At 39.0% G+C, this 10,827-nt stretch overlaps 1 protein-coding gene across 1 annotated transcript in view; it reads right to left on the bottom strand.

Annotated features, from left to right (window-relative positions):
• Positions 1–399: 399 nt before the first annotated feature.
• Positions 400–10,827, bottom strand: part of LOC104521704 (kinesin-like protein KIF21A) — a gene marked incomplete at both ends in the record, with an annotated part of 12,155 nt that continues 1,727 nt past the window's right edge. Inside the window, 7 exons of the mRNA XM_010163781.1 lie at positions 400–599; positions 1,438–1,608; positions 4,166–4,283; positions 5,346–5,510; positions 5,809–5,989; positions 7,986–8,122; positions 10,157–10,195. Of these exons, the coding sequence (XP_010162083.1) occupies positions 400–599; positions 1,438–1,608; positions 4,166–4,283; positions 5,346–5,510; positions 5,809–5,989; positions 7,986–8,122; positions 10,157–10,195 (1,011 nt within the window). The remainder of the gene's footprint in view (positions 600–1,437; positions 1,609–4,165; positions 4,284–5,345; positions 5,511–5,808; positions 5,990–7,985; positions 8,123–10,156; positions 10,196–10,827) is intronic.

Below are 10,827 nucleotides of genomic sequence, written 5' to 3'. Positions count from 1 at the left end.
AGACAAGCTAGTAATGTTATCAACTATTGCCAAATTCTCCCTGCTGTCCTGTAGATCACTGGTCTCCAAACTTTTTTGATCATGCATCCCTACCACTAAAAAAAATTTTGAGCACACATTACCATGTGTATTTGTTCATTTAAAAATTATATACATGTACTACTGAAATTCTAGTATTTTCCTCCTGCAGCCCAGTGGATCATGTTGTGAGTCCCCTAGGGTGCATGCATCCCACTTCAGAGACCAGTGCAGTAGATTATTAGCATTTAGGAGTATGGACCAGGTCTTCCCATGGCTGATATGAAGTGATTTACAGAACTGAACATCTCCTAAATGTATTTGCATGGACAGAATTCTAGCAGGAGCTATGGAAAAGATTCATGGAGAAGAAAAACTCACTCTGCTGCTGTGAAAATCTGGCTGGAGTTGGTGCAGATTGCATTTATAGGGCTGTCATGTCCCTTCATTTCCCCAATGGGTGCAAAGGTATCCACGTTCCAGAGCTTGAGGGTGCCTCCTCTGCAGCCACTGAGCAGAACTGGAGCTCCAGGTACCAGGCCGAGAGCACACACCCAGTCTTTATGAGCATTAGGAACTTGCTGAAAAAGAAAAGGCAGGCAAATCTCACGGGGCTGCAAAAACTTCTAGAGGAACAAGTGTAGAAATGGAAAAATCCCAAGTTCTAAGCCTGATTCCTGTCCTGCAGTAGATTTACTACATGATGCTGAGTATATCCAACCCTGTGGCTTCTCCTCCTTTAAAGCAAGGAGGCTGCTGTCTTCCATGGGGCTACTTCTATACTGTGAGTCTGTTTCTTTGATAGTACTGCTGCAAAACAAGAAGAAAACCCAACATGCACAAGTGACTTAATGTGGAACAGAAACTGATTTAGGATAACACTAAATCTGCATATGTTCAAATGCATATTTGAACATATGGTCTCTGTATATGTTTCAAGTCAATCTCCGAAACAGTTATAAAACACATAAAAAGAAAATCCAAAATAGTGCTTAAAAAATGTACCAGAAAGACAAAAACTGTTTCTATATTTGCTTTCCTCTTTTCTCCTTTTCCCATTACACATTACAAATTGATTTTGTGATGTAGCGCCTCACAAAAATACATTAATTCTTTATTCAGGAAAAAAATATCTATTTGATACCAAAACCCCATGTACTCAGAGCTAAAAGAGGGCTATCCACTTCATCAGAATTTCCTGATGCTAAATACACTGAAAAGAAAAGCAACTGCATTGCTAATGTAAAGATCAAGTACATTATTGATTTCTTTCTTAGTCAGTGCTCTGCGCTTTCCCTATTAAAAATATCAATATTTAAGTGAATTGTCATTGTATGGGCCTGAACACTTACACAACCTGAAAACAGTTCTACAGCCTGACTGCCACATCAGCCATGCGATTTTTTTTTTTTCCATTACCTGAAGAAGGTCTTTTTGAGCCAAATCCCATTTCTTAATTCCATTATCTCTGGATCCACTAAAAAGGTTGTCTCCCATAATAGCAAGTGCTTCAATGCCATCATAATGAGGAGGTTCAAAATTGTGTGTAGGACTTACACTTCCAAGAGCCCCTTCAGTCACATCGAACATCTAAAATAAATAAATTATCAAATATGTTAAGCAAAGTTATCTGCCATCTAAACAGCTTGGAAGACATTGCAGTGAATAACTTCAGGATAAAATCTTGGAAAGTCTTACAGGCCATTGTATCATGATGTATATTTGACAGAATTTATCTACCAGAGCAACTCCTTTCTCCCCTTCTACCTCTTGCCCGAAGCTTTTTTTTCACTGACTTCAGCGGAGACTGCTCTAGGAAGAAATGCTCCTACTTGGGTACAAAATACACAGTATCTTCACAGGGAAGAGCTTCTATGTACACCATGTGGTGGGCTAGAGAAACAAAGTTCCTGAGTATGGGAAACTCGACTCGCACGGGGAGAACTGTACAGACAGCTGCAGGAAGAGGCATTAATATATTATTCTGGACAAGGTGTTTTATCAAGATTACATACCATTACATGCTGATGCTTTCCATGGACTAGACATACCTCTCCTTGCCTGGGCTTCAAGAATGAGGTCTTAAAACAGATTCATTAAGTGAGGCCATTTTAACAATTTAAGGCATAATGAACCTCATCAGCTTTTTGTCCCTAGAGCAGCAGTGTAAGCAACCCTGTTTCATTTTGCATTGCAGCGAGCCAAAACTCACTCAGTTAAGACTGAGCTGAGGAGGAACAGATGAGACGCAACTTTTTAAACCCCTACCTCTGCTCACAAGCAAATGTCAGGCTTCATCCCCTATTATTTGCTCTTCATTGACCTTTTAAAATTAATAAGCTTGGCAGTAAAAAATGGACAGCTTTGTAGTGTAAAATAATACCCTAAGTGAGTTAAAGGTATTTTAAAAGTTACTGCATTCAATTAACATGCATCAGTTCCAGTTGTCACAAAAAAGTTCAATGATACACAAGAAAAAAATAGGCCCTTAGAGGTGACTAATCTTCCTGGCTGAGCAGACAAGACAGTAGTTTCCTGTGGCAGTGGAAAGCAGTATCTGTGACCAGACCTACTACCCCCAGTGAACCTAACTATGTGGAGAAGCACTAAGAATTCAATTCCCAAACTGCTGCACTGACCATACACCCACCGACCACGTGTACTATCCAAAGCAGCTTGACAATTATGGACACAATCACCTCGCAGAACACCCACTACTCTGCAGCACATACACACAGCCAAAATATTCCTGGATATTCTAGTGGTGTAAGTCAAGAAGCAGGCGGCCTCATAAGGATTTAAGTAGCCTGCCCACAACAAGGGAGCACAAAAGAATGGCAAATAAACTTCTCTGACTGTTGACAGCCCTATTTTCTAAAAGCCCTTCCACCTCCTTGCTTGTCACATGAGTTGGTAGCATGACAAACCTGCATTAGATGATCGCATCCTGTTGTCCCCACTGAGGTGCAAGGATGGTAGCTCTTAACTAACCCAATATTTAGAGATGTAATTATTAGAGTGCCTCTCTGTCGCCCTATTGCCTAAGAATCCTCTGGCCTCTAACCACAGGGACTGCTGATGGGATTCAAATCCACGGCCCACACCATCAAGCGATCCACCCACCTCCCAGGCAGTCTTCTGAGGATGGCTCAGCACACAGACAAGTGTCCAAGAATTCCAGGATAATGTCAAAAAGAGAAAGCCCAGCTTAGTGAGCAAGCCCACTCAGATTCTGGCTCCTGCCCCACCTCCAGATGTGTTTAGACACTTTTTCCAGTGTGTGAGAAGTATAATGATCAGAACAAAGGGTACTTCTTCACAATCAGCTAGACTATCTTGCTCATTCTCTCTTTGGCCTCATAAATCACACATTCTTTGCAGGGTCAGCTTTATGGGGAACACTATGTATAATTCCCATAGCCTGGTGGTTTGGGCATACTCCTGAGAAACAAAAGCTTGCGGATTCAAATACCCCGTGGCTGAGGTGGGCCCAAAAAAAAGAAAAAGAAAAAAAAAAAAACAAACAAAAAAAAAACAAAACAAACAAAACAAAAAAATAAAAACAGACCCCCTCCTCCCCCAGAAAACCAGACTCCCTATCCTTGAATGAATTAATCACAATGCCAAGAGACAGGAAAGTACTGGAACACCTCTGACTATGCTTTGAACACAACTCGGAGGAGCAACCCAAGTGGTAATGAATGCTCCAAATAGACTTGGGCACCTTGGCTGAGATGGGCTGATATTTCTCTCCTTCCACACTCCAGAACTCAGGTAACACTTAAGCAAGAGCCTGGGCTAGACCCCAGACTCTTCTGTGGGATGCACACAGAGTGTGTCTACTGAGGCAATTAGGTCCGCACTCCAAACCAGAGGCATTTACTTAATTTCTCCAAGACTTCATACACCTGATGTCCACCTTACTGGGGATTAAGAAAAAGTTTAACTACAGACAACCAGCCAAATAAAAATAGCACTAAAATAATAAGCATTTATTAAGACTGAACTTTATTCATAATCTATAACTGATGAAAGAATTTCCATCTTGGCTATCACTTTTCAAATACAGAGATGTGAGTCACTTCTGCTGGAGTCTGTATCTCAAGTTGATATGAAGAATTAAAATAAGCAAATACTAATGGTTTACCTTTATATAATGATCCTTTGAACCAGTGATAATAAGATCTTGTCCGTTGGAAATTCGATCTACAGTAAGGCACATAACAGGACCCTGGTGACCAGTTAGCTTTCCTGTAGACTGAAATCTTCAGGAATAAGAGAAGAAATGAAGATTTGTTATGTTTTTAATATATCCAGTACAATCTATAGCACAGTTTCTGCCAGAAGGGTTCTTTTTATTTTCCCCATGTCTTTACTATTCATCCCCTGGTTACATATACTATATTGCTCATATCCATATGTAAGTTTTAAATCTATGTTAAATGTAAACAAAAGCACGTAAACAAGAACTTCTATTTATGTAAAATAAGAATTTAAAAAAAAATTAAAGACAAATCAGACCCCTTGAAGTATTATCTGTACTTTGAACACACTCTTCGGGTATGGGTTCTGTTTGGAAAGTACTATTATAGTGTGGCTATCATAGCCCCATATTATACTACATTACATTACGCCAGTTAGCTTTCGTCATCTCATGAACATTTACTAGTCAGGATTCATGCATCTGTCACCTTACAACAGTCTGTTTTATAGTGTCTATCTTAAACAACACCTTGTGTTTTTCCTTTCAGTGTGTTTTGTCCTTTTTGTCTCTTGTGTTTGTCCTTTTAATACTTAAAGGGAGCTTGTAAGAAAGATGGGGACAGACTTTTAAGTAGGGTCTGTAGTGAAATTAAAAGAAGGTAGATTCTGACTAGATATATGGAAGAAATTTTTCACAGTGAGGGTGGTGAAGCACAGGAACAGGTTGCCCAGACTGGTGGTAGATGTCCCATCCCTGGAAACATTCAAGGTATGGAATGGGTTGGACAGGGCCCTGAGCAACCTAATCTAGTTGCAGATGTCCCTGCTCATTGCAGGAGGGTTGGACTAGGTGACCTTTAAAGGTCCTTTCCAATCCAAACTATTCTATGATTTTTTTCCAATCACTTTTATTGAAACAATTCACCATAACCTTTACACACAAGGAAACCATGAGCACCTCCATTATCTCAGTAACCACCATGGCATGAACTAGTTGATGCATATCTTGACCATATTTTGCCCAGGTTATGGACATTATCATAAACAGGAAACACTTCATTGACTTTGTTTCATATACACATTTAACCACCTAAAGAACATTCTCTTCTGCTGGTGTTCAGTACCTTTTCAGGTCCCACATCCTCACTGAGTTTCCAGCAGCTGCATAGAGGAATGTGCCAGTTGGATTGAGTGCAATCTGATTGATCTGGTTTTCTCCAGCTGGGATAGTGACTGTTCTATTAGTACTTCCTGAACACACATCACCAGGCATCGCCTGGCCCGAAGACCTGCGTACAGGTAGGAAGGAGGAGAAAAAAGCAAACAGCTCCCTTATTATATATTCATAATAAGCCAATTATGAATACTCAACATTTGGTAAAACACTACAGGCATTAATGCAAATTTTGTGTTTCCATATATTACCAACGCCCTACACTGTAAATCAGCCTGAACACCTAAAGAAAGCCTCCAGCCCCAAGTAGTGTACTTAAATTACACTGTGCTGCACTACTGAATTATTATTTTTTTTTAATCTAAAAGGAAGATTCATTTAAACTCTTGGCATTCAAGGTTTAACATACTTACGTCAATGTTCGAACACACTTAGCAGAATCTCTGATGTCCCACACCTTGATATAGGAGGTCGAGACTGTGAAGACCAGGCTAGTATAGTTGCAATATTTTATAGAAACAACATTATTTGGATGACCCCCCAGAGACATAATCTCTTGTCCAGTTACCAGATTCCAGACTTTACATGTACGATCTAAATAAAGACAAACAAAAAGGGGAAAAAAAAATTAAACAAACAAAAAATAAACCAAAGAAACACCACAGAAAACATGTTCTTCCAAAACTCAATTAATTTTAAGAAACTTCATACACTCATTTGCACTCATACATAACCCTCCATTTTGGTAGGCACTTTTAAAAGACGTATTTAATTAATCTGTTTTTGTAGAGTACATGTGGGCATTGTCTACCATCATCAAAACTATGCAAGGTTAACGATTAAGTGTCATGTTGGAGATGTGCATATTAGCTCCCAAAGCATTTTAAAAGGATAAAATCCCATGTCAGCCTCAAATGTCAAACAGATACTTTGAGGGCTGTGAAGTTTGGATGATGACAGATCAAGAGGACTATTCAATTTTTAATTCAAAAACTCTTCATGAAGAACATAGATCAGGAGGGGCTTTGAGCCTCAGTGTGACAGAGGACTGACTGCCACAACAAAATTACAAAGGTGAGAAGTAATCCAAACTTTTTGGTGCTTTAGGAGCCTCTGAAAATCCCAGCGTAAGTGCTTTAGTCACAGTTTTCACTCAGTAGCAAAGGAATTTAAATACTGCAACCTTTTGCATCCTAAAGGCCCAGATGCCTGGAAGTTTCCAAGACTCTCACAACAACAGAGTCCACATAGGAAACTCCCCTTGTTGTACCATGTCTGTATCACTCCATGTACTTTAGAAGTACATTTTTACTGGAATAAGTACGGAGAGGATGAAGAGAAAGCTTCATGTGAAGGCAGTGTTCACAAGAGTACGAAAAAGGTAAGTATACCAGGAACTTGTCAGCCACTTTAAAAGTCCCAACTATCAAGACCAGAGCCCAATATCTGCAATGCCCCTGAGAGCTTCCTGGCATTCCTAAACTGGCACTGTGTGCTAGTGTTCTGGCTGTCAGTGAGCTGAGGCTTTCTGCTTCAGCAACAATTTCCAAAAGATTTAATTTTAATTAAACTGCTGTCTACACTCTTGTACTCCTGAGTACAAGTATACTTTGTAAAGTTTCCTCTTGAAAAATATATACAGGAAAAATTCTTCTTTACATAGGGGAAACTAGCATAGAGCAAATATTTACAACATCTGCAAGTGCTCCTATGGTAAAAACAAACAAACCCCTTAAAACACAAATCTCCATATAAAATAAAAAATAAAGACTTTTTTTCCCCCCCACTAAATTTGAAATCTCAATACAAATTAACTAATCAATATTTACAGAAGCTAAAAATACATCCTTTTTTGCATTTGTAGCCACTTGCAAAAATGCTAAAACCTTGACTTAAACCTCTTTAGACCAAAAGTTTGCCAATTCTCTGTAAGAACCTGTCTTTACTATTTTTAATAGCCAGGTAGTAGAACAGCCACAGAAACTGCACCTTTCTTCCAAAACACTATTTCTAGCAGCTTAGAGAGTTCATAGAGTGGCTGCACCATACAGGAGGGATTTAGTGACTACTAGATCTAGCCCCTCTCACAACAGCCATACAACTCTTATACCCCCAAGCCACAGGACAAGGTACACAGGGGAAGCAGAAAATGGCCCTAGCTCTGCTCAAAGAATCAGCTAGGGCAGGAAGAATCTACTCAGGTAGCACAGCCTGGTACCAGAGTAATCTAGGTAGCACAGCCAAAGATGCAATGATTTCCACCTCTACCCCTGCCCTGAGCCTATTACTTTGCATTGCCTGCATCACGTGTGCGCACGTCACCATGACTGGTTCCACCATATCACTCAACAAATGTTAATGTTATTCTTGAGAGTTACTTTTTCCACCACAAATAAATAGCCAAATACTACCCATTGGAATAAAAAAAACCCGGAGCAGAGGTAAATCTTTCTTCACCTTATGCTGCAAGATGGATCCTCACAATTTTCCAGCGTGTTTACAGCACTAAGCACAAACTGAGAATTTCATAATACCTCAGGTTGTCAAAGCAGCCTCGATAGGCAGCACAGGTGAACAAAGCTTGCCTAACCTTTAGATCCAGTGAAGAGAAGATCATCTGTTGCATCAACACAAAGCACAGCCTTAGTATGTCCTTCAGCTGTATAAATACACTGAAGCAGAGACGATCTAATGCATTTTGAAGCAGGGAATGGGTTAATTATCCCCCTAAAGAAAAAAGAGATTATGTGAGTTGTGTATAGTAATAGACACAAATCAAATTAATTTACTTAAATGTAGGGGAAAAATTAATCTAATTTTCCTACATGGGCAGAAGAGCTCAATGCTTGCATAAACTATGTAAGGATTTTTACTGTTTAGTTCAACAACTGTCAGCTCTGGACTATCAGTTAAAGGAAATCACATACGAAAACAAACAAATGAAAGAGACAAGATGCTGAGTATTGGGTATATGGGAAAGTCTGCGTGATGCTGAAAGAACCAGGATGATGAAAGCTTCTGGATTCATAGGACCAACCTCAAAACTGCAAATTGCATAAAGACATCTTAGTCTAAATAGCATTTCTGAAAAATAGAGCAAGTAGTAGTACACTGCCAGTCCCAAACTCAGCAGGCATCTCACATCAACTGCCTTCCACAAGCAGGCTTGTAGAACTGCTGCTAGCTTGTGTGCCTGAGTAAGGTTCCTACTGCACCCAATGCCACACTTGCACTCAAACAACTAAAAGGGAGTATGTTTGGAGTACAGATACCCCAGAGGAATCTTCTTGGGGATTTCTAGCTAGTTCTGTGGTGATACCAAAAGATTAACTCAGCCTGGGAAGAAAAATAATAGTAATAATAACAAAAACACAGTTCTTCACTAAACAAAAAATATTAGCAGTCTAAAATCCCATGCATACAACTGCACACACACAGACCCCACTGATTTCTGTCAAGTGTAGAAAAGCCTCAGGGTAATGCTCACAAACGTGCCACACAATGCTGTGACCTGACCAGCTTGCAGCTAAGACTTTTTGCCATGCTCTTCTGGGGATTATACATGTAACTGAGAATAAGGAACTAAGCCACAGCAAGATCTCAAAAAAAAAAAAAAAAAAAAAGTGTCAGATGCTGTAGGAAAACTTAAAATTCCATAGTATTGGCCAGAAGTTTCCTACAGGAAGGAAAAATTCCTTCCTGATACTATTTAACTTTGTGACAACAGGCTCATTTATCTAGTACAGTCTTAGAAATTATTTTATATATTTTTACTGCTCAAGACACCTTCATTCATATAATTCATTACTCTTCCATAATCCTTTTATAGATGTTACTAATATTAATACGGCCTTAAATTGTTTGATATTAACTTCCTCATTTTGGAAAGGCATTCACCTTTCAATCTGAACTTTTTTATGTTTTCAGGAATATAGGAACCAATTTACTTTATTATTAATTTAGGTCTCTATGCTGTGGATTTCTAATACTACACGAAACTAATATGGTTTTCTCTGTGGTATTCTCCAGTGGATCGTGCTGCCTCTAGACTAAGTTATTCCTATTACTGTTCTCACCCACTCATCCCCTTGACAAGCCATGTGAAATACATGTCCCGGAGCTATTTACCTACCGACATGCAGTGCTCTGAAATCTACAGACAAAAAATGCTATGACTGCTACAGTGACTCGACAAAGCCACCATCCTCTTATTACTAGCCCTTTGACTGCTCTTCTCTTGATAAACTCATTTTTCACTGAGTACCAAAGTCCTAAGCCACATCTTAGGAACGTGAGTGGGGGCATTCCTTTCATCTCTTTAGCCACTGTGCGTCCTGTCAGAAAGACATAATGAAATAGCTAGTAATTTCTATTTACACTAGGATTTAATTTGCAGTGCCCAAAGCACATAACTGAACAAGGAAAAAAACCAAAGAAATAGAGAATCACATAAAACCCAAGGAAATGTCTTCTCTTTCTTTAGAGAAAATAGAGAAAGAATATGTTTAAGGAAAGGTTTATACCATACTTCATTTAAAAAGAAAAAACCCGACATGCTCAACAACAATAAAGAACACCCTAAAAAAGGAGAGGGGTAGACATGCTTGACCAAAATTTCAGCTTTTTAAACTTCTGGCAAAAGCAAAAGAGATACAGTGCACAAGTATCAGGAAAATTCATGCAGCAAAATGAAATTTCCTAAGAAGTGGAATAAGTTCAGTGAGAGATGCCAAGAAAACAGAAAAGAGAAAGAGAGAGTACCTGTGTACCTCCGACAGAGAGGAATCACTTTCATCAGACCTACAATCAACAGTGGTGGAATTGTGAGGAGAAAGAATATAGGTATCAGCAAAGTAAAGCCTCCATATGAGAAGAACAAACAACAGCATGGCCAATTCAGAAAAGCAATGCAAATCCACATACAGTATGCAGCATTGCTCAGGGTATACCTTAAACCCATGATAATATGGGAGTGGGGAGGAAGCAGGAGCGGAATAATAATAATCTTAAAATAGCACCCTCAGCAGTAAGTTACACTGGTAGACTGTCTCAGCCCAAGAAGCTGAGAAACACCAGCCGAGTCATTTATTATTTCCCCAAAATTTTCTTACAGAAATAAAGGAAACAAAGTAAAAGGAGATGATTGCATAATTTAACCTCTGTAACATAATGCCTGTTGAAAATATTAAAAGGAGAAAGAATTTCTGAACATCAATGCCTGTTAAGTGTAGAAGAAACAAGTGTTAATCATAAAAATATAAATATTAAACATATTGATAACTCACTGAAATAAGAGCAGTAATTTGCAAATGATCCTAAGTTCAAAATCCTCCACCTCATTTTCAAAAACATTTAAAAATAAAAATCAAGAAAACACACAAGAAAGTCCCCCACCAAGACATTAGCATTTGCAGTATGTCTTACGATGTCCT

Source organism: Antrostomus carolinensis, unplaced genomic scaffold (assembly GCF_000700745.2).
Source record: "Antrostomus carolinensis isolate BGI_N321 unplaced genomic scaffold, ASM70074v2 scaffold40122, whole genome shotgun sequence".
Lineage (NCBI taxonomy): Eukaryota > Metazoa > Chordata > Aves > Caprimulgiformes > Caprimulgidae > Antrostomus > Antrostomus carolinensis.
This window is presented reverse-complemented; position numbering and strand designations above follow the sequence as displayed.